Source organism: Plecotus auritus (genome assembly GCF_963455305.1).
Source record: "Plecotus auritus genome assembly, chromosome: 13".
In the NCBI taxonomy this organism is placed as follows: domain Eukaryota; kingdom Metazoa; phylum Chordata; class Mammalia; order Chiroptera; family Vespertilionidae; genus Plecotus; species Plecotus auritus.
Genome location: NC_137779.1, coordinates 5,871,571 through 5,894,699, shown reverse-complemented (window position 1 = coordinate 5,894,699; position 23,129 = coordinate 5,871,571). Strand labels below are relative to the sequence as shown.

Here is a 23,129-nt window from a genome sequence, read left to right as displayed (position 1 = left end):
TTTTGTATGTTCCCTGACTGGAGATCAAGCCTGCAGCCTTGGCATATCAGGACGATGCTCTAACCCAGTGGTCGGCAAACTGCGGCTTGTGAGCCGCGGTTTGCCGCTCTGTTGACTAATGAGTTTGCCGACCACTGCTCTAACCAACTGAGCTGCATGGACAGGGCAGCTTTTTTTGTTGTTGTTCAATTCAGGTCAGCTAGACATACTATAAATAGGTTAAAGTATCAGCTAGTATGATTGTGAGCTGGGCGTAGCTATAACCTGTCATTTTTTTTTTAAGACATTATTTACAAATATTTTCTCCCATTTGGTAGGTTGCCTTTTTTTAAAAAATATATATTTTATTGATTTTTAAAAATATATATATTTTATTGATATTTTACAGAGAGGAAGGGAGAGGGATAGAGAGCTAGAAACATCGATGAGAGAGAAACATCGATCAGCTGCCTCCTGCACACCTCCCACTGGGGATGTGCCCGCAACCAAGGTACATGCCCTTGAATGGAATTGAACCCGGGACCCTTCAGTCCGCAGGCCGACGCTCTATCCACTGAGCCAAACCGGTTTCGGCTATTTTATTGATTTTTTACAGAGAGGAAGGGAGAGGGATAGAGTTAGAAACATCGATCAGCTGCCTCCTGCACACCCCCTATTGGAAACGTGCCCGCAACCAAGGTACATGCCCTTGACTGGAATCGAACCTGGGACCTTTCAGTCCGCAGGCCAATGCTCTATCCCAGGGGTGGGCAAACTTTTTGACTCGAGGGCCACAATGGGTTCTTAAACTGGACCGGAGGGCCGGAACAAAAGCATGGATGGAGTGTTTGTGTGAACTAATATAAATTCAAAGTAAAGGAGCGGAGGGGAGAGCAAGAGAACCGGATAGAACAGCCGGATCCGGCCCGCGGGCCGTAGTTTGCCCAAGGCTGCTCTATCCACTGAGCCAAACCAGCTAGGGCTAACCTGTCATTCTTAACCAAAAGCAGTTCAGAAATCCAGGGTCAGAAACTCTGGGGGGATGAGGGTGTTTCAGCCTGAGATGAAAGGGCAGGGTGAGGCAAAAGCCACAAATCTATCAGATGTGTCAGGGACTTGGAGTGACAGCCATTCTATGATGGAGAAAGGAGATCCTGGAAATGTAGAAGATCCAGCGCCTCCCAGAACGCCCTGTTCCAACAAGTGGGCCCCGAGGCTTGGGCACCGTGCAGCCTGTAGAGGTTCACTCCATTGCTTCAGCAGCCTCCTCACCACCATCTGAAAGCTCCTCCTCACTCGGTTCCTCCTCCAGTAAGCAGCTTCTTGTGACAGACTTCTGGATAGCTTCCCGCTCCCCTGGAGGAAGGCAGGCAGCATGGATGAGAGAGGTTTTTGACAGCTGGAGGCCAGTCACTGCTCAGTACGCACTGGGTTAGTGTTGCTTACCTTCATCAGTGCAGTTCTGCAACAAGATCAACAGCTGTCTCCTGTTGTACTGAATCAGGAACTTCTGACATGTTCTAATTGTACCTGGCACAGAAAAGAGCTTTGTGGTGAAAGGTGTCTTCCTCGAAGACTTTCTGAGCCAGGGGAAAGCATCTTGCTCTTGGCAGGATAGGAAGACCCACCCACCAGACATGATTGAACTCTGAGCCTGATACCTATTGAAAAGCAGCCATACCCCATGCAGCCATACCTACCTCCCACGTGCAAGGTGTTGAGAAAACACGGGTAACGGTGTCCTTTGTTCTCCAAGTGTGTGATGAAGGGAAGAGCTGACCACACAAGCTGGTAGAACTCCTTTCGGCATCGAAGTAGCACTATTCCAGTATAGACATTGAGGTATCGCACTACAGCAGGCAAAATAATTTTGGGAAATTGGATTCTCAGCAGCAGGTCAAAGGTCTTAGGGTAACTAAGCCTACTAAGTGCCAACAACTGTTCAAGGCAGTGGCACTTGGGACGCATCAGTGAGTAAAAAGAGATTCCTGGAGGAAAGAGATTGTCATTTATGGAAGGGGGCGAGGGAATAGACAATAGCCAGTGCCTTGCACACCACTCAGAACGGATGAATTTAGAATTTTAAATGTTCTTCTCATTCACTGACATGTTAATACGTTGGGGGTGGGGAGATGGAGATCCAAACCCTTGGCTCAAGAAAGGCTCTGCAGCCGAAACCGGTTTGGCTCAGTGGATAGAGCGTCGGCCTGCGGACTGAAGGGTCCCGGGTTCGATTCCAGTCAAGGGCATGTACCTTGGCTGCGGGCACATCCCCAGTGGGGGGTGTGCAGGAGGCAGCTGATCGATGTTTCTCTCTCATCGATGTTTCTAGCTTTCTATCCCTCTCCCTTCCTCTCTGTAAAAATATCAATAAAATATATTTAAAAAAGAAAAAAAGAAAAAATAAGAGCTGGTCTTTAAAAAAAAAAAAAAGGCTCTGCAGCTCTAACCGGTTTGGCTCAGTGGATAGAGCGTCGGCCTGCGGACTGAAAGGTCCCAGGTTCGATTCCGGTCAAGGGCATGTACCTGGGTTGTGGGCACATCCCCAGTGGGAGGTGTGCAGGAGGCAGCTGATTGGTGTTTCTCTATCATCGATGTTTCTAACTATCTCCCTCTCTGTAAAAAAATCAATAAAATATATTTTTTAAAAAAAGGCTCTGCAGCTAGACTGTAGCCAGCTCAGTCTCACCTGATGTAGCATTATGCCTATCTTCTATCTCTCTATATAAAACCCTAATATGCAAATAGACTGAACGGCGGAACAACCAAATAACCAGTCTCTGATGTGCGCTGACCACCAGGGGGTGCATGCGGAACATGGTGTTCGCCGTGGCGGGATGGTGGAGCAAGAAAGCGGGGGTACCAGACCAAGGTGGGGTGCTGGTCACTGTCATCAGGGTGAGCCTCTGGTGGTTACTGAAAATTCTTTGTTCCCGCATGCCATGTCCCGCCTGGCTCTCGCACCAACTGCCGGCGCCATCAGCGGGTGCGAGCAGCGGCTGCCAGACCTGATCACCCCTGAGGGCTTTTTCACCTCCCCCTGCTCCTGAGGGTAGATCAGGGCAGCAGCTGCCGCTGGCACTCACTGATGGTGCTGGCCCTGCTTGCATCTGCTGCTGGTGCTGGCCCCAATAGCTCCATGCTGTCAGTGGGTACCAGTGGGGCCGGCCCTGTCAGTGTGTGGGAGCGGTGGCAGCAATGGGAGCGCAGCTGCTGGCAGACGGGACCAGGGCTGCCCCTTTGCCCACCGCAGCCTCACAGCCCACAGTTCCTTTCAAGGGGCATGAATTCATGCACGGGCCCCTACTGTGCATATAATATAATTTCCCAGGATCCCATTTTGAGCATATAGTAAAAGAACGAATTTAGATTTGTGTGGCTGCTGGGAGGGCACCTCTTCTTCCTCATTTACATGCACACAATTGTGTGTTCTGTACTTTACAGGCCCTATTAAGGGCTTTTCAGGGTAATTATGACTTTTTTCCATGTGATATTAATGTAACCAGTCACCTAACTTAATAGGAACTATACACATCTCCATTTAATTCTAGCTATCCTATTAAATACAGTAGCAATCACCAATATACACATGTAAATAGGTACAGGGGGTTCTTGCCCAAAGTTCCACTGCCTTCTGTCTTAGCTCTCCGCCTAACTTTGGGCTTGTCCACACCTGGAGCTGGGAGTCCCAGACGCCTAAAAAGGACCACTTAGTGGCCCAGCCACATGGCTCCGTGGTTGAGCCTCCTCCTATGAACCGGGAGGTCATGTCAGTCCCCAGTAGGGGGCGTGCACGACGCAGGCAGCCGGTTCTCTCTCATCACGGATGTTTCTCCCTCTCTTAACAAAACTATGGAAAACAAACAACACTTCGTGGATGGTGCACCAGGCTTGGCAGCTCCGTGCGCTGCTTGTGCCCTTTCTCCCTCCTCCGGCACCCAATCCCTCCGGGTTCCGCTGTCGGCCCGTTCCCCAGCACCTTCGTACCCGCGAAGCCGATGGAGCAGGCGGCCCCGCCGAACGTCCCGTGCAGGCGAGCAATCGTGTCCCGTACGAGGCCGCCCAGCACTCGGTCATCCAGACTCAGGCGGCAGCGGGGGTCGTCAGACACCACTTCGCAGAGCAGGTACCTGGGGCGGACGAGAGGGAGGTGAGCAGAGGCCAGGGCTGAGGGCACCGGGCAGGAAAGAGCATTGAGGGGCAAGCCACGAGCTGCTTACCTGTGTTTGAACCGCACCATGGCGACTTCCGCTCCCGGCGTCCTGACGCGCAAAGCTGGTGTCCGATGATGGCCAATGGTAATTAACCTCCTTAGTCTGCAACCACTCAGAGAGGGATGTAGAATAGAAAGGCGGAGCTATAATGTTGAGAGGCCAAGCCCAGTGTCAGTCTCCTTCAAGCCCCGCCTCCGTTTGCGTTTGCAGAGATCTGGCGTACTCCTGAGTTTCACAGTGATTTGGGTGCTGGGCGCAGCGTTGGAGCCGTTTGTGGCTGGGATGGGTCTTTATGTTCCATGCCGCAGTGTGCAATACTACATAGGATGCAGCTGCTGCATGTGGGCCCTCAGGACGTTTCCTTTCTATTCCATTACCACCCAGTCGTGTGTGCACTTACATATTCCCTCTTTAAAGATGGACAGTGGAACTCTCCAATTTACAGGCCAGGACTGATACGGGAAATCGGACCCTTACTTTCAGGTTAGGGCTCGGTTTGCTTTTTCCATACAGCCAAATATGCTATTACTGTTTGGGCTTTTCAACAGTCTTGCGGAGATGAGTCTCGTTTTTTGTTTGCAAAACCAATCAGTGGTCGTTATATTTTCCTTTAAAAATTTTTTTTATTGACTTCAGAGAGGAAGGGAGAGGTAGAGAGATATAGAAACATCAATGATGAGAAAGAATTATGGATTGGCTGCCTCCTGCACGCCCCACACTGGGGATTGAGCCTGCAACCCCGACTGGAATCAAACCTAGGACCCTTCAGTCCCCAGGCTGACGCTCTATCCACTGAGTCAAACCGCCCAGGGCATATTTTCCATTGAAAAGCACGAAGAAGCAAATAAAAATAAATTATAATCCATTACAGAGAGAGAATAATTTATCATGTGGTGTGTCTTCCCCCCACACACACACACACTTCCTCCCACGGGCCCCCCACCCCGCCAGCGGTCCTTAAAGTGAGATTTAGGGACCCCTGGGTTTTCCAAGACTCCAAGGTCAAAATTACTTTCATAATAACAGTAAGATGTTATTTGCCTTTTTTACTCTCACAATGGACAGTAAAGTTTTCCAGAGGTTACATGACATGCTGATGTTATCACTCTGATGGCTAATGCAATTGTTAAATATTTCTATTTTAATATCCATGATAAGTATCGATATACCCCACAAAAACAAAAGCTCTTTGGGATCCTCAATAATGTGAGTGTAAAGGGGTCCTGAGACAATGAAAAAAGTATGAGATGAGAACTGCTGCCCTATGTTTTTATATTTTTCTTTTCTTTTCTTTTTAAGAGTAGGATCATACTGTTTAGTAATCTTTTTTCCTGCTTGATTATCTTCTCAAAAATGTCTTATTGAGGTATAACATACATAAAATGCATATACAACTCAATGTATTTTTACACATGCATAGACTTGTGAAACCACCGCCCAGATTAAGGGAGCATTTCTAGCGCCCAAGAAGGTTCCCATGGCCCCTTCCCAGTCAGAATCCTTCCCAGAAGTAGTGTCTATTCTGACTTCTATTAGGAAAGACAAGAGGCCCAGTGCACAGATTTGTGCACATTGAAAGGAAATTAATTAGAAGAAATGTTTTAATATCGCTATTCGCCCTTTCTCTATAATAGAAGTGTCAACCAAATTCACAATAGACAATGACAGATCGAAACACACGTGTGCGATTGGCACCAGCAAGAGCTTTATATGTATGGCGCATGCACAAGTCAGCTTAGCCTTTTATATATATAGAATACACTTGCTTAATTAGACCTGCTTTCTGATGTAGCTAAACTTTTTTCCAGCCCAGTGAAGCACACCAACTTCTCTTTCAGGTAATTGTCAGCAACACAGCAGTAAATATCAGCATGAAGCAGATTATTATTGTAGATCACGCAGGGAGAACAAAAGGTAAAATATTTAACTGCAGCAGTGTTTGACTATATTCTGCGCAGTGAGAAAACCTGAAGTCATTTTCAAGGTCCAAAATTTCATAGTTCTTTTCAATCGGGTCAAGTTTCTAAGTTTTCTAAATCTCCGTTTTCTGGCTAATGAAAAGAAAATAGAATTCCACTGAGTCTCCTATCTACCTACTCCAGGACTTCTGTAAGGATCAAATGAGATGAGGCATGGGAAAACGCTTCACAGACATTTGGTTACAGTGTAAAATGTTTGCACCTGGCTATAAAGCAAGTCGTGTTCCTGGGCTGAAGAAACTCCAAGGAGGTTAGTCGCTAGGGAGAGGAAGCCAGGCATTGCTATGTGACATCATTACCCAGTGCCCACAGTGACCGTTTCTGGGCTGGGCTGGGCCGTGGGCCACATTTTCGCCATGGGGTCTCGGCAGTGTTGGCTGTGATTTGGTGAGCTGTCACTCCGGGGTGGTGGAGGGGCCTGTGTCCCACTTGGGGAAGCCGAGGGTTGCTTTGTGGGCGCCAGGTCCTTGGTGCCGTTTCTCTGTAAATGGCCAGTGCAGGTCACGGCAGCTCCTGTTTTGAGCGTCTGCCCCCTGGTGGTCAGTGTGTGTCATAGTGACTGGTCAGACGGTTGGAGGGACACTGACCATATTAGCCTTTTATATATATAGAGAGAGATTAGTTTTGCCTGTTCTTGAACTTCAGATAAATACCTGACAGCATGTTTGTGTGTGTGTGCCGGGCTCCTTTCACTCAATATAATGCCTGTAAGACTCATTTTCCTTGTTTGATTATATTTTCATGTCAAATGTTCATGGCAACATTATATTTTCAGCTACGCAGTATTGTATTTTTTGCATGTACCTGTTAAATTTGTCAATATTCCCTTGATGGATGTTTAAATTAGTTCTAGATATTCTTGTTATACCCAGCACTTTGATGCACAGCCTTGTGGTTAGGTCTTTATTCTTTATGCCTATTCCTGACTATTAGAACTGTCAAGGACTTGGCTGGCCCTGTGAGCTCCATAAAGGGAGGCAGGTTTCACAACTGATTATTTGCAAGATGTGGAATGAGTCCTCAATTTTCACATCTCTCACTTTTCACCACCTTAAAGGAGGAATGCGGAGGGAGGAATGGGTGGGGAGTGAAGGAGACAGCAGAGCAGTGGCCCTGCTGAGGTGTCTCCGCTCTCCTCGCCCAAGAACAAACTCATCATCTAAACGCCTCTGTCCAGCAGGGGGCGTCAGAGGCCCGCAGTGCGCGGAGAAAGACGGACTCCGAGTTCCCCCTTCTCCCTCCCGTGGGACAACTCCCCTAGCACTTCCAGCCTTCAACTCAATTAATCCAACAGTTTATGGGATGCACTTGGGGCTCAGATCAAACTCACACAGTAAGAAGCAGGATTAGAATTCGACTCCAGCGTCCTTGCTCTCATCTGCAGGCTGATGTCCACTTTGTGTACAATGGAGAGACCACGTAGGTTCGAAGCCTCTCCGTCATTTCCCAGCCACATCCTGTCGGGGGAGTTAATTCCTGTCTCTGGATCTCCGTTTCCTCACCTGTGCAATAAGATAATGCTCCTCCCTCGAGGCTGGATGTCAGATTTCAGCGCGTAAACGCGGGTGAAGCGCCTGGCAGGGAGGGCACGGAAACGCTGTTTGGAATGAACGGTCTCCTCCTCCCCGCAGGCAAGCCCCTGGGAGGAACTCTTCGGTCCTGGACCCCGCGCCTCGGACCAGGCCGGGCCTCCTGCCGGCCCCGCGAGGATCAGGACACGGGCGGCAGCCCCGCGGCTCCGGCTCCGCCGGCGCTCATCACACGCCTGTTAATGAGGCCGCGGCTGTGCGCACTCACCCGGTCCCCGCCGCGCGGAACCCGCCCGAGGAGGCTGGAGGGCGGCGGCCTCCTCCCCGCGGCGAGATTCGCTGGGCGGTGCCCGGTAGGTGTCGGGGGCGGGGCGGGTCCCCGGAATGCAGGGCGGGCGCGGCCGGGTGCGCAGTCCCTCCCGTTCTCTCCCAGCCGGGCCACGAGCCACTATTATCCTCATCTTACAGGTGAGTGAGGGACGAGGCTCGGAGAGGAGAGCTCCCACGGGCGCAAAACTCCCGCGGGAAGAGGCCAACGGTGACCTCCGTGCCGGCGATTCAGGGACTCTCGGGGGAAGGCCCCAGATCGGATAATGGGGGAGGAGGGGGCTTGGGAAACTTCCTTTGCGCGCTTCCCCTCTTCCCATCTGAGGGTTCCCACGCTCCATTTGTGCTTTTGGATCAGACACAAAACCGAGTATTAATTCTGGCAAAGCCTTTAAGACTTAGTTGAACAAATAAATCACACAGTCCATTTCTCAGACTGGGAAATCCGGAACAATCCCTACGAGGTGGTTGGGGCAACTGCTGAAATGCTCCGTGAAATGGGAGTGCGACGCTACAACGGGTCATCTTGTCCAGGGCCTTCCGGGGTGGGATCAGGAGTAGCTGTCTTTGTTCTTCATCTTCAGCTAATGGGCTGCCATTTATTAGGCTCTGACTGTGCCGGGCACCGAACTAAGCACTTTATGTGTTTGACTTCATTTAATCCTCACAGCACCTCCATGCGGCAGGTCCGTGACTCTGAGGCTCAGAGAGGGAAATGACTTGCCCAGAGTCACACAGTATGTCAGTCTGCGAAAGACCTTTGCCTCACCTCCAAACCCGTGCTCTTAACCCCTTGCTCTCTACCCCTTCTGGGATGTCTGGGACCTAGAAGGATATTCAAAGACGGCAAATCCAATTGGGGTGCGATTCAGAGATGCCTTTGGCATCTAGGGGTTCCCCAGCAGAGCCTGGGCAATGCTGCCATGGCGGACGGTGGCAAAGGGAATTGTGTCTGCTTTAGCATGTTGTTAAGCAGCCACTGCTCATTAGGGGCTCCTGCTCCTCTAATCCCATCAGCCAATTCCCTGTAAAGCCTTACGGGGACAATCTGGGTAAAATTAAACCCTCCGTCTGCCTGGCCGGGGCCGGGGAGCTGCCACAGCCTCCAAGTTGCTGGGGCAGACATGGCCCTCCCTTGACCTCAGAGTCAGAACATCACATCTCAGCTCCCCCTCGTCCTCACTGCTATGGGGACCTCTTTTCCCTTCCCTCACCTGCTGTGAGGATTTGCTCATCCAAAAATTAATTGAAATTACCAGGGCACTACTGTTTGACCCAGCGATTTCTCCGCCAGGAATCTCTCCCACAGAGATTCATGCTCTTGTGCCAAATGACAGGTGAACAGGATGTGTCTTGCAGTATTTGTTTGTGAGCAAAAGGCAGCGTCACATAGCTAGGAAGCTGCAGAGCCAGGATTTGGACCAGGCAGCCCATGTCCTTGTCCTATCCAGCTTCTCTGTCTTTATGTGTGTGGAAAACTCCCCAAAGGTGATACAAAGTATGCCGATGATGGTCACCTCCGGTGAGAGACTTAAAGGTGTGAAACAGGAGCGGGACTCACTTCTTACTGTGCCCCTTTGGATTGGTTTACTGTACCATGTGCATATGTTAATTTTCTATGAGCCCCAGACCCCAAGTGTGTTATTAGTAATCCTGGCCTTTATCCTGGAGTGGCACTATCATTATCTCCACTTTACAGGGGAGGAAGCTGAGCTCACCCCGATGGTGTGGCCAGGCCACAGGACTAGGAATGGCAAAGGGGAACTGACTCTCAAGCCAGTGTTCGTGACCCTAATTTATATTAGCCTCCTGGGCTGGGGAGAGTCAGAAGAGAGAAAAGTGGTTAAAGCATGGACTCTGGAGCCGGCTTGCCTGGGATCAAGTTTTGATTCAGCCACTCACCAGCTGTGTGACCTGAGGTAAGTCACTTCCCCTCTCTGAACCTCAGTCTCCTCTCTCTGAGGATTAAATGACTCATCTCCATGTCAAGTGCTTAGAACAGGGCCTGTCTCATCCTGAGTGTTCAATAAATGTAGGTATTTAAAAATATATATATTTTTATTGATTTTGAGAAAGAAGAAGGGAGAGGGAGAGAGAAACATTGATGTGAGAGGAAAACATTGACCAACTGCCTCCTGCACGCACCCAGGAATGTGGCCTGACCCAGAATTGAATCAGCAGCCTTTAGAGCACAGGACAATACCCCAGTAACTGACCCGCACTGGCCAGGGCTAAGTCTTAGCTATTGTTGTAGCATTGTCCTAACGCTATCTTCTCCGACTTCAAGCACAGAGCAGGTCCTTCTCCCAGCTGGGGGTCCAGCTATGGCTGCTCCAGTTTCCTCCCCGAAGGGCAAAGCCCAGCTCCCCTCGGCCGAGCCCCCGGAGAAGCCCTTCGGAGTCGGTGCTCCTGGTTATCGCAGTGCGGTGGTTGTGATCAGAACCGCTCACATCACCAGAGCTGGAAACTCGGGCAGAGCCGCAGGGCTGGAGCGGCCCAGATCCAGAGGGAGGCTGCGATGGGCGGCCTCCCAGTTTGGGATGTTCCCAGCGCCTTCCCACCGCTCATGCTAGGAGGGAAAAGGGGCTCAAAATAGCTGTTGCTTCCCCAGCACGGCGCGAGGCCAAGGACAGGAATAGACGTCTGGGGGTGGCCGCCTCAGCTTCCTTCAGGGGCTCTGGTGGGGGGGGGGGGGCGCTGGGAATAGCTAGAGGCCAGACTCCCCCCAGTGGCGGGGGGTGGGGGCGATAGTGCAGCTGTCAATATACAGGGACTTACCCTTGACGATCCAGCCCCTGGAAAGTGTTGGCCCACCTGGCGATAGCTGGCCAGCAGGTCCCTGGCACTGGCCAGATACCAGCCAGGGTCTGGACTCTTAGATCAACTGGAAGTGCCTTCCCACACTGGCTCTCTTGGCAGGTGAGGAAACTGAGGCCCAGAGAGAGGTTCACGTGCTTGAGATCACAAAACTGGCTAGAAGCCACGCTTCCAGGAAGGGCGTGTCTCGGGCTCTGAGAGGCAGGATAGGGTGGTGGTAACCGGTTAAAGGACTCGGACTGTCTGGGCTCGAGTCCAGGCTCCACTCCTTATGATCTGCCTGCTCCCAGGCCTCAATTTCATTCCTGGAAAATGGGCACAATAACAGTATCCACCTCCTTTAGTTAGTCAAGAAGAGTGAATGAGTTAATACTCGATTACGATTATTATTATTTTCTTACCAGACTCCTCACTCATTCATTCCTAAGGCGTTGGCTGAACACCTGTCATGTGCCAGGCACGGAGCTGGGCCTGGATCAGTGTCGCTCACAGCGTGGCAAGCAGAGACATTGCAGGGAACCTGCCCTGTGCCAGCTACTGTGCTAAGCATTTTTAAAAAAATATATTTTATTGATTTTTTACAGAGAGGAAGAGAGAGTTAGAAACATCGAGGAGAGAGAAACATCGATCAGCTGCCTCCTGCACACCCCCCACTAAGGATGTGCCCGCAACCAAGGTACATGCCCTTGACCGGAATCGAACCTGGGACCCTTGAGTACGCAGGCCGGCACTCTATCCACTGAGCCAAACTGGCTAGGGCTGTGCTAAGCATTTTAATCTGCAATCTCACTTATTCCTTATGACGGCCTATGAGGAGCCCTTATCATGCCCTATTTTACAGATGAGGGGAGGGAGGCTCAGAGGGTCACACAGCCAGGAGGTAGCAGAGCCAGGATTTGAAACCCTGGCTGCCTGCCTGCACAGCTCATGCAAGTAACCAACGCATGACACTCACTTTTCTGGGGAGATGTACAAGTCATTCACTTGCTGCAGTCTAGGGGTTGGGTAGGGAGTGTTGGGCACAGGGAGGAGGGCTCCATATTCCTAGCCTTGACATTTATCGCCCCAGTACCCCCACACAGTTCCATGTGAGGTGTGCCTAGCCCTTACTACTAAATGCCCACCTCCATTCTTCTGGGTTTCCTTGAGTACCTACTATGTGCCAGGCTTGTGCTAAGCTCTGAGAACACAGAGAAGACTTCATCCCTGCCCTGAAATTGCTCACAGTGTGTTGAGAGAGACAGGTTTCTAAAGTGGTCAGAGCAATTTAGGGGCAGCTCCTGTGATGAGGGGAAGAATGGGAGCAAGAGGGTCTCCAGAGGAAGGATCTAACTCAGCTTGGAAGGTCAGGGAAGGCTTTCTGGAGGTGGTGATGGCTGTTGAGGCTCACAGGAGAGTTAGCCAGAAGAGAAAAGTGGCAGGAAAGCGTGTTCCAGATGGGTGGATAGCTCGTGCTAAGCGGAAGTGCTGAGTTCCAGGAGCTGTGAGTAGTTGGGGCTAGAGCAGCCATGGGCAAACTACGGCCCGCGGGCTGGATCCGGCCCGTTCAGCTGTTCTATCCGGTCCGCGGAGCCGAAAGAGCGGAGGGTTCTCTTGCTCTCCCCTCCGCTCCTTTACTTTGAATTTATATTAGTTCACACAAACACTCCATCCATGCTTTTGTTCCAGCCCTCCGGTCCAGTTTAAGAACCCATTGTGGCCCTCGAGTCAAAAAGTTTGCCCACCCCTGGGCTAGAGGTGTAGGTGAGGAGTGCTGGGGCTGCAGAGATAGACAGGGACAGGCCACTCGGGGCCTTTTTAAAAATATATATTTTATTGATTTCAGAGAGGAAGAGGGAAGGAGAGAGAGAGAAACATCAATGATGAGAATCGTTGATCAGCTAGCTGCCTCTGCACGCCCCCTAGTGGGGATTGAGCCCACAATCCCAGCATGTGTCCTGACCTGGTTCATAGGTCAATGCTGAACCGCTGAACCACTGAACCACAGCTGCCAGGCCATTCAGGGTCTGATGGCCACAGTAAGGGTTGGGTCTATCTGGAAGGCTGAGAGAATGAGAGCCAGGGCTAGAAGGTTCAGGGGAGGATAAACCTCAGGAGGTTAGACTGAATTGAGTAACCGTTGCCTGGAAGGAGAAGGAAGACGGCTGAGAGTCCTGGAGAGAAATGGCAACTTGTGTAGAGGTAGAATTGGTTATGTGTTGTTGCATAATAAATCACTCCAAACTTTGTGGCTTAAAACAAAGTTGTTGTTTTTTGTTTTTGTTAATCCTCCCCTGAGAATATTTTTCCATTGACTTTTTAGAGAGAATGGAAGGGAGGGGAGAAACAGAGAAAGAGAAACATCGATGTGTCACATCGATTGGTTGCCTCCCGCACATGCCGGACCAGGGCCGGGATTGAGCCTGCAACCGAGGTATGTGCCCTTGACCAGAATCAAACCCGGGACCCTTCAGTCTGAAGGCCAACGCTCTCTCCACTGAGCCAAACGGGCTAGGGCTGGAATCTGGATTCTAACTCAGGCTTATAGGATTAGACCCCAACTCCTCACTGGGCTAGGACTCGACTCCTGGGGGGTCCCGGGGAGGATCCTGGAAGCATTTCCTGAGCCTCCTCTCTGCCTCCACGCCTGCTCTCCACATCTGACTTCTCCTGTCACTCTGCTCTGGTTAAAGCTGCCTCCTTGCTCTTCTCCCAGCAGCTCCAGCTCCCACCTGCCTCAGGGCCTTTCCCCGCGGTGCCCCCGCCACCTGGAACCTTCTGCCTCCTGCACTCCCCGTGGCGGGCTGGCATCTTCTGTGGCCCAGTTCAAACGTCACCGCTGGCGAGTGCTCTGCCCTGAGCAAACTGCCCTCCTTACTGCTCTTCCCACAGCAGCAGGGAGCCCGATGCCTGGTCTGGCTCTCAGTCTGCTGCTTCCTAACTGGGTGGCACCCCCCGTGCCAGGTTCCTCAGCTGTGAAATGGGGGTGATGCTAGTCACCCAGTCACAGGGTTGTAGTAAGGATGAAATTACTCAACATCTGTTAACAGTGCTTGGCCCAGAGCAGATGCTTTGTAAATATTTGCTATTAGTCACACAGCATCCTCCCATTCTGAGATTGCCCAGGTTGTTGGCTGTTTACTTGTTTTCCCATCTCCCCAGTTAGAATGTGAGCCCCTGAAGATGGTGGTTTGTCTCTGTTGTTCACTGCCGTGTCCGCTGTCCCCAGCACAGTGCCTGGCCCGCAGTATGAAACATCGGCTAAATAATCAAATGGCCCAGCTGGTGTGGCTTGGTGGCTGAGTGTCGATCTATGAACCAGGTTGACGGCTTGATTCCTGGATTGTGGGCTTGATCCCCAGTGTGGGGTGTGCTGGAGGCAGCCGTCCATGATTCTCTCTCATCATTGATGTTTCATCTCTCTCTCCCTCTCCCTTCCCCTCTGAAATCAATAGAAATACGTTTAAAAAACACAAAAGCGGATCAAATGGATGACCATACCAGGCTATTAGATCATTCTGTTTTCGGCTCCCAAACGTGCCGTGCTTGCTCTCACTTCTGACTGTTGTGCATGTGCCTAGACACGATTCCTGGAGGACGGGGGTGGGGGGGTTGGGGGGGCGGGGGGTTGGGGGGGCAGGGGGGAGTTTATGAAGGAAAGATTGCCTGGCAGCTGCCAGTCCTCACGCCCCCTGCCCAGGCGCCCACAAGGGAACGGAGCGAGAATTTAGACTTTCCAGGACTGCTGCCAACTGTGCCCACCCTGCTGTTCTGAACGGGGAAACGGAGGCCCAGAGGAGGGAACGGACTCGGCCAGGGTCACACAGTGAGTCACAGGCAACGTTCTCTCCACTGGACCCCAGAGTCTCACCTGGATCTGCCTCCCTACTTGGGGCTTGGAGAGAGGGGTGGGTGAGGGGCAGGGCCCTGCCTGTGGGCTCCTGCCCTTCATTCTGCTCAACTGAGGAGGAGCGAGGGCGCCAGACCTAGTGAATAGGCCTGCGTCTGACACAGACCGACCTGAGTGGGGCCCCTGACACTTCCACAGGTTAACTATGCGGTCTTGGACTTTCTGAGCCTCAGCTCACTCCCCTAGAAGGTGGGGAGATGGAACCTACCCACGTTTCCTTCACCCAGGGTCATGAGGACATTCCTATGAAAAGTTCTCACGCATCGAACACTTGTTTTCAGCTACCCTATGGGGCAGATAGGCATTTCATCCCCGTTTTCCAGATAAGGAAACTGAGGCTCAGAGTGGGAGAAAAGTGACCTGTCCAAGATCACACAGCCAGCAAGGACTAGAGCAGAGATTTAAATCCAGGCAGGCTGACTTCAGAGCTCACATTCTTAGCCATATTATGCTCCAGGGCCGGGCACACAGTAGGCCTTCAACAGATGGTAGCACCTGGTGCCCCTCCGACAGAAGCCCAAGGCAGACTTCACATTCATGACGGCACCGGCTCCTAGGACAGCAGCCGCTCACTGCAAACCACATCTTTTGTTCATTTCCCTTCCCTCCAATCCCGGCTTGGAGACACCAGGCTCTCAGCATCCTCTCTGATGGATTTTCACATGATCCCCACCTTGACTGGTTCCAGCGTCTTCCTGAAGAAGCAGGAGTTATTTTGGGGATTTGATGGCTGCCTCTGACCTTCCCACCCAGGTGCAAGTATCTGTCTAGTCAACTGCATGGTTCATCAGATGCTTCCCGACTGCTCTTTTTTTTTTTTTTTAATATATTTTATTGATATTTTACAGAGAGGAAGGGAGAGGGATAGAGAGTTAGAAACGTCAATGAGAGAGAAACATAGATCAGCTGCCTCCTGCACACCTCCTACTGGGGATGTGCCCACAACCAAGGTACGTGCCCTTGACCGGAATCGAACCTGGGACCTTTCAGTCCGCAGGCTGACGCTCATCCACTAAGCCAAACCAGTTTCGGCCCAACTGCTCTTTTAAAAATATATATATATTTTGTTGATTTCAAAGAGGAAGAGAGAGGGAGAGAGAAATAGACACATAAAAAATGAAAGAGAATCATGGATCGGCTGCCTACTGCACACCCCACACTGGGGATTGAGCCTGCAATCTGGCATGTGCCCTGACTGACCTGAAATTGAACTGTGACCTCCTGGTTCAGAGGTTGATGTACAACCACTGAGCCACACCAGCCGGCCCAACTGCTCACTTCTGCGCCTGCAGCCCTCAGCTCAGACCCAGCCTGACCCCTGCTTTTGCTCCCCTCCTCCCAGCCCCAAGGCCACTTCTGCCTTCCCCTTATTTTGCAAGACTGGGGGATGTCAACTGCTTCCTGACCCTTGACCCCCAGCTTTGCCTCACAGCAGTGACCCTCCCTCCAATTTCAAGGATTTTTCCTGACTTAAGCAAAATCTCACACACCATTTAGACACAAATATTTTTGGCCAATGTTCCCAGCCCCTGTGTCATTCGGCCTGGGGTGGGAGCGGCTCAAAATACCCGAGGATACTTTCATGGCACATACATTTTGCCCCAATAAAAGTTCTTGAGGGGACGCAGGCTGCCTCCCCCTCTGCCTCCCTGTTATATCACAGGGTGTGGGGCGACGTCACAGGGACGGGGCGTGGGTTCTGCTATCGCTGTCTGTTCTCTCTGCTCCTGGCTCTCCCTCCCAGCTCTGCGCTCTGCCAGGGCCGCCTGCGGGCCTTGCTCGCTTTTCAAAAATAACTTGAATCTCTCCCGGAGGTGGGGGCTGCTTCCTTGGTGTCCCGGCCTGTGTGCTAATCCTCTCCAGGCAAGGCTCCCGGAAGCCGCTGGGCGCTGGTCCTCCCTGGCCTGGCCGCCGCCGCTCAGATGCCGACCTCCTTCCTGCACCTACCACCTTCCAGGAAGCAGGGCAATGGCTCCTCGGCCGCAAAGCCATTCGTTTGCTTGTTCATTATTCATTCATTCGTTGATTCATTCAACAAGCATCTCTTAGTGCCCTTTGCCTGCAGCGCACACCTCCGGTGGCCTCTGCTGCTTTTCCATTAGTTCCTGAGTCATCTCTCTGCTTCTCTTTGAATTTCTACGTCCTTCTGGAAAGCAGAGGCTCTTAATTAGGGTGGCCACTCAGTCCCAGAAGGAAGCAGATGGCATGCTCAGATTGGGTAACTTGAGAAAGGCCAATAAAGGGGCTTGCTTAGGTGTGGGCAGGGCGGGGGAGTCGCAGGGTGCAGCCGGGCTATCACAGTGGGGGGTGGGGGGGACTGAGGGAGCAGTTTCACAGCCGGAAGGAGTTGTGCCCCAGCGCCAGCATCAGCAGCTGTGCCCTGTGGAGGGACAGAGCCTGCGGAGGTGCCCTGCTGGGAGGGAGCAGAGGAGTAAATATCCTGACCTCCCTCTTCCTGTCCCTCCATCCCCTGCTGGGGGCCAGAAAATATGGAAGACTGTGAGTCTGACACGTCAGTCTGCACAGCAAGGAGCAGGTTAGAAAGGGAGGCAAGTGGTTTAGTCGACTTTTCACCCACCGCCGGTCCCACAGGCCGCAGGAAGAACGCTCACTGCGTGCTGGCCGCAGTCACCAGGGCTCGTGCTCGTCCCTTACTGCTGAGTAACAAGTTCCCCTCGCGACCTAGTGGCTGGAAACGTACACGTTTATCCCCTCACCCCCTTTCTGTGGGGCAAGAATTGGGAACAGCCGAGCAGGGTGGTTCGGCTCGTGTCTCCTGCGGCTACAGGCAGGCTGTCAATCAGTGGTCTAAAGGTTTGACTGGAATGAAGGACCCACCTGGCTCACCCCAGGGTTGGCTGCTGGCGCTGGCTGCTGGCAATAGGCCTCGGTGCCTTGCCATCCAGACCCCTCCCTACAGCTGCTGGGAGTCCCTGTGATGTGCTGGCTGGCTCCCCGAGAAAGAGAGCTTTAAGAGGAGCAGGCTCAGTGTGTTTCCTGGCCTCGTCTCAAACCCGCAGACCATCCTTTCGACAATAGACTAGAGGCACCCAGGAGCACCTAGTCAACGTGGAGGGGCCACTCGGGCAGGACACCCCGAGGCAGGAGTCCTTGGAGGTTGGCTACTGCGGTTTGTAATAATACATTTGCTCGTTTGATCCTTTCAAAAATCCTGTGAGGTCATCTAAAAGCAGCAACAGACAAAAATACCAAAGCAATGAGGCAAGCATTATTACTAAAAATTATTATTTCCCCCACAATTGTGTATTTATTTATTTTTAAATGTTTAAAGGAAGTATTCTTCTTCTTCTCACTTTTCTGTGAGGAAATATGGGTGCAGAAAAGTGAAATAACTTACCCAATATTACAGTTAGTAAGGGGCAAAGCCAGAAATTGGACCTAGGTGGTCTTTTTTTTTTTTTTTTTTAATCAATTTTATTGGGCTATACTATTCTAGGTGTACTGACTAATGCAGATTTTTTTCAATAGATGGAGTGACACATATGTTGATATATATGCGATTTGATATGTATGCTATTTTGTTGTATTGACAGCCAGCTTCAAAACTTCATATGTCAAATTTGCTGAAGGTGTTAACATCATAGATATTTTTACGCTTAAAAATGTCGAATTTCGTGCCAAAAAAAAGCATTTGCAGGAAGTTATAATTCATTACTTTATTTTGAAGAAAAGTGCTGCTGAATACTTCGGGAAGCTTATGGTGAACATGCTCCATCTCAAGATACGTGTGAATGCTGGTTTAAATGCTTTAAAAGCGATGATTTCGATGTGAAAGACAAAGAACGTCCAGGTCAACCGAAAATGTTTGAAGACCAACAATTACCAGCATTATTGGATGAAGATGCGTGTCAAACTCAAAAACAACTTGCAGAAAGATTAAACGTTGCTCAGCAAACAATTTCCAATCATTTACAAGCAATGGGAAAGACTTTAAAGGAAGGAAATGGGTGCCACATCAACTGAACGAAAGACAAATGGAAAACCGAAAAGTCATCAGTAAAATGTTGCTTCAACGGCACAAAAGAAAGTCTTTTTTGCATCGAATTGTGACTGGGGATGAAAAGTGGATTTATTTTGAGAATCCCAAATGCACAAAATCATGGGTTGATCCAGGTCAACCATCAACATCGACTGCAAGGTCAAATCACTTCGGAAAGAAGACCATGTTCTGTGTTTGGTGGGATCAGGAAGGTGTGGTGTATTATGAGCTTCTAAAACCAGGTGAAACCGTTAATACTGATTGCTACCGACAACAAATAATCAATTTGAACCACACTTTGATAGTAAAATGACCAGAATGTTCCAAAAGACACGGCAAAGTAATTTTGCTTCATGATGACGCACCATCACACACTTCAAAAACAGTTAAAGACACGTTAAAAGATCTTGCCTGGGAAGTATTAACTCACCCGCCGTATTCACCAGCCCTTGCTCCTTCAGATGACCACTTGTCTTGATCGATGGCACAAGCACTTCCTGAGCAGCACTTCAAAACGTACGAAGAAGTGGAAAATTGGGTCTCTGAATGGTTTGCCTCAAAACAAAAAAAGTTCTATTGGGATGGTACCCACAAATTACCTGAAAGATGGGGGAAATGTGTAGCTAGCGATGGACATTACTTTGAATAAAGCACTTTTGATGTTTCTCTTGAAATTATCATGTTTTCTTTGGTTACAAAATTGGCATTATTAACGGGACACCTGGTACATACAATAAAAAAACCTCGCTCCATGGCGAAAGCCTGGGGCAGGGGGTGGAGGCGAGCTAGAAGAGGTTAGTGGGGGGAAGAGGGGGACATATGTAATACTTTCAACCATAAAGATTAAAATAAACCACTCCAGTGGAGATACAGGACATATTTATCCCTCCCCATTTCCCCTCATGCCTCTCTGCCATCAGTCCTGCTCCAGGCAATTACTGAACTGCTTCCTGTCACTATTGTTTTATCTGTTCTGGAACTTCATAGAAATGACACCATACAGAATGTTCTATTTTGTGACTGGCTGCTTTTGTTGAACAAAAATGTTTGTAAGGTTCATCTACATTGTTAAATGTATTGGCAATTCTTTCATTTTCATTGCTTAGTAGTCCCCTACTGCGTAGACATGGCACAATTCCTTGATGTAATTCTCCCGTTGAGTGACATTTTGGTTGTTTCCAGTGTGGGACTATTATGAGTAAAGCTGCTATGAACCTCATGTAAAAGTCTGTGTATGGTTATATGTTTTCATTTACTTCAGGTAAATAGCTAGGAGTGGAATTCCTAAATTATACAGTAAGTATACATTTAACTTAATAAGACACTGCCGAACGTTTTCAGTGTAACTGTACCATTTTACAGTCCCTGAGGAGTGCATGCGAGTTCCACTTGCTCCCCATCCTCACTAACATTTTGTTATTTTAGCCATTCTAATCTGTGTGCAGGGGTATCTGATGGTGGCTTCCATTTGTACTTCCCTGTCGACTAAAAATATTGAGACTCTTTTCGTATGCATATTGAACATTTACCTGTCTTCTTTGGGGAAGTATTTGTTCAATTCTTTTTCTTTTAATATTTTCAGTTTATTTCAGACAGGAAGGGAGAGGGAGAGAGGGATAAAAACATCAATGATGAGAGAGAATCATTGATCGGCTGCCTCCTGCACACCCCACACTGGGGATCGAGCCTGCAACCCGGGCATATGCCCTGACCAGGAATCAAACCCGTGACTTCCAGGTTCATAGGTTGACACTCAACCACTGAGCCATGCTGGCCAGACTGTTCAATTCTTTTGTCTATTTAAAAAATATATTTTTATTATCTTCTCATGAACTTGGAAGAGTTCTTTACATATTCTGAATACAAGGCCTTTGTCATATATACACCCATAAAATGAATGTTTTCTCTCAGTCTATGGCTTGCAGTTTCATTTTTTAACAGTGTCTTTTGAAGAACAGAAGTTTAAACTTTTGATGAAGTTGTATTTGTAAATTGTTTTGATTATACATGTGTTGTTGTTGTTTTTTTGTATCCTAAGAAATCTTTGCCTATGCCTAGGCCACAAAGATTTTCTCTTGTTTTCTAGAAGTTTTAGAGTTAGTTTTTGTGTATAGTGTGAAGTAGGGGTCACAGTTCATTTTTTCGTCTGTATAGATGTGTTCCAGTGCCAGCTCCCTTTCCTCATTGAAGCATAGTGGCACCTTGGCAAGAATCAATTGATTGTATGTATGTGATCTATTTTTGGACTTGATTCCGTTTCACTGATCTACGTGTCTATCCTGATGCTAATACCACACACTGTTTGGTTCCTGCAGATTTATAGTAATTCTTGAAATCAAATAGGATTTAGTGCTATAACTCTGATATTTTTCAAAATTGCTTTTGCTGTTCTAGTTGTTGTTGTTTTTATTTTATTGCCATATACGTTTTAGAACCTAATTGATCATTTCTACAAAAGAAAATAAAAACCTCCTGGAATTTTCATCAGGATAGTGTTGAATCTCTCTGAGATCACCATGGGGGCGGGGGGAATGGCATTTTATGTTGAGGGAGTTCCCTTCTGTTCTCACACTGCTCAAGTTAGTTTTTCTTTTAAAACCATGACTAGGTAACAACAAAGATTCTTTTTAAAAAGTCATAAATAGGTGTTAATTTTATTAAATGTTTTTCCACATCAATTGACATGACATGACTATGAATTGAACCCAGATATATTCTTTTTAAAAAAAGGGAGGTGAGATTCACATAACATACAATTAACTCATTTTAAAGTGGACAATCCAGTGTTATAGCACACTCTCACCTCTGTCCTGTTCCAGAACATCTGTATCACCCTCAAAAGGAAACACTGCATCCATAAAACAGTTACTTCCATGCCCCCTCTTCATAGTCCCTGGCCACCCTCAATTTGTGTTGTTTCTATGGATTTGCCTATTCTGCACACTTCATAGAAATAAAATCATACAACATGTGACCTTTTATGCTGGCTTCTTTCACTTGGCATCAAATTTTTGAGGTTGATCCACATTGTAGCCTGTGCCAATACTTCAATCCTTTGAATGGCTATATAACATTCCACTGTGTGGACATACCACACTTTTAAGCAGATATCTTCACAGCCACTGTTCTATGCCATCTCCCCAGGTACGGGGCTGTCTTCAGCTCTACGGATACCGCAGGGAACAAAGGAGAAGTGCCCTTGGCCAAGTGGCGCTTAAGTGTCCTCTGAACGCAGGAGCTTCGGTGGCAATGATGTTTGTCCCATTCTGACCCCAGGGGCCCTGTGTATTCCTGCTCATTCGTCTCCATGGTGCCAGTGCCTAGCCCAGTGCTCTTAGCGGACTAGAGGAGCTGTAACCCGGGAAGTCTTCCTAGAGGAAGCAGCTTTTGAGTAGAGACTTGGAATTTGAGAAGTTGCATGGTCTCCTTCAGCCCACAGTGATTAATAGCAGCAGCCATTCAGCACCTACTATGTGCCATACACTGCAGTGAGCACGCTGAGTTTCCCTGGCAGCCAGCTAGTGAGAGGCAGAGGCGAGTTTGGGTTTGAATGCAGACCCACACCGTTAGCTATGGCCGCCCACTGTCTTCCCAAGGCTAGTGCCAGTGGCTCTTGCTTCTCCGTATCCTGTCTTCCCTGTCTTTCTTCTTCTGGGGACATCTGACCAGGACTAGAGGGTGGCAGAGGGACGGGCACAGCCTTGCTCGGGACACACCAAGTGTTGAGAAGGACTCTAGCTCTCACCCTTCCGGGTCCTTTCAGCCCAGCTGAGACCTGGGCGTCTGGAGATGGCACCTTCAGAACACCCTTCCCTCCTCCAGCCCCTCGCCCTTCCCTCCTCAGCCCTCCGCGCCTTGGGCTGTGCTGGGATCCGTGGGAAAGGAGCAGGGTTTCGGCTAAATATAAACCAGGCTGTTCCAGTTTCCAAATAGAACAAAGGAGCAGGGTGTTAAGTTGATTTTTATAAATAAAGAGAGAGGGAGTGAGAATATTTTTTCGAGATGTTTAATAAAATCGCCTTGTTAAAGGCAGGAAAATCACGGGCTGAGGTGGGAGGGTACGGAGGAGGAAGGGGAGCGAGGAGGGGTGCCTCCTCCTGCCTGCTGTGAAGCTTGTAGGTGTCCTTGTCTTCTTCCTGGGACCAGAGAGAGGCGGTGGGCAGAGAGGGGCATGGGGGTCCCTGGTGGCGGAGGACAGGAGGCTTCATAAGCATCATACAGTTTCTGAGTATTGAGCACTTTCTATATGCCAGGCCCTGTGCTAGATTTATGCCTCATTTCACCAAATGCCCACAGCAAATGAGGTTGGGATTCCAGTCATCGGGTGCTCTGTGGTCTAGCCCCTGCCTACCCTCTGACCTCGTCTCCTCCTTCCCTCCCTCCGCTCACTCCATT

General features: G+C 49.5%; 1 protein-coding gene and 1 long non-coding RNA gene across 3 annotated transcripts; one reads left to right on the top strand and one right to left on the bottom strand.

Annotated features, from left to right (window-relative positions):
* Window positions 1-356: 356 nt before the first annotated feature.
* On the bottom strand, window positions 357-7,932 carry POP5 (POP5 homolog, ribonuclease P/MRP subunit). Its single transcript, XM_080649951.1, has 6 exons — window positions 7,675-7,932; window positions 4,200-4,295; window positions 3,967-4,109; window positions 1,680-1,829; window positions 1,426-1,509; window positions 357-1,335 (listed from the first exon to the last, which is right to left on the bottom strand). The coding sequence occupies exons 2-6, from the start codon at window positions 4,217-4,219 to the stop codon at window positions 1,223-1,225; spliced, it is 510 nt and encodes a 169-aa protein (XP_080506077.1). The 5' UTR covers window positions 4,220-4,295; window positions 7,675-7,932; the 3' UTR covers window positions 357-1,222.
* On the top strand, window positions 7,740-21,217 carry LOC308238263. Of its 2 annotated transcripts, none has more exons than XR_013959533.1 (3): window positions 7,740-8,054; window positions 9,728-9,947; window positions 18,423-21,217. It is a non-coding gene; the product is annotated as an uncharacterized lncRNA (long non-coding RNA). The 2 variants fall into 2 exon arrangements; XR_013959534.1 differs by lacking the exon at window positions 7,740-8,054 and adding an exon at window positions 8,064-8,169 and having other exon boundaries at window positions 18,423-19,404.
* The last annotated feature ends 1,912 nt before the right edge of the window (window positions 21,218-23,129 follow it).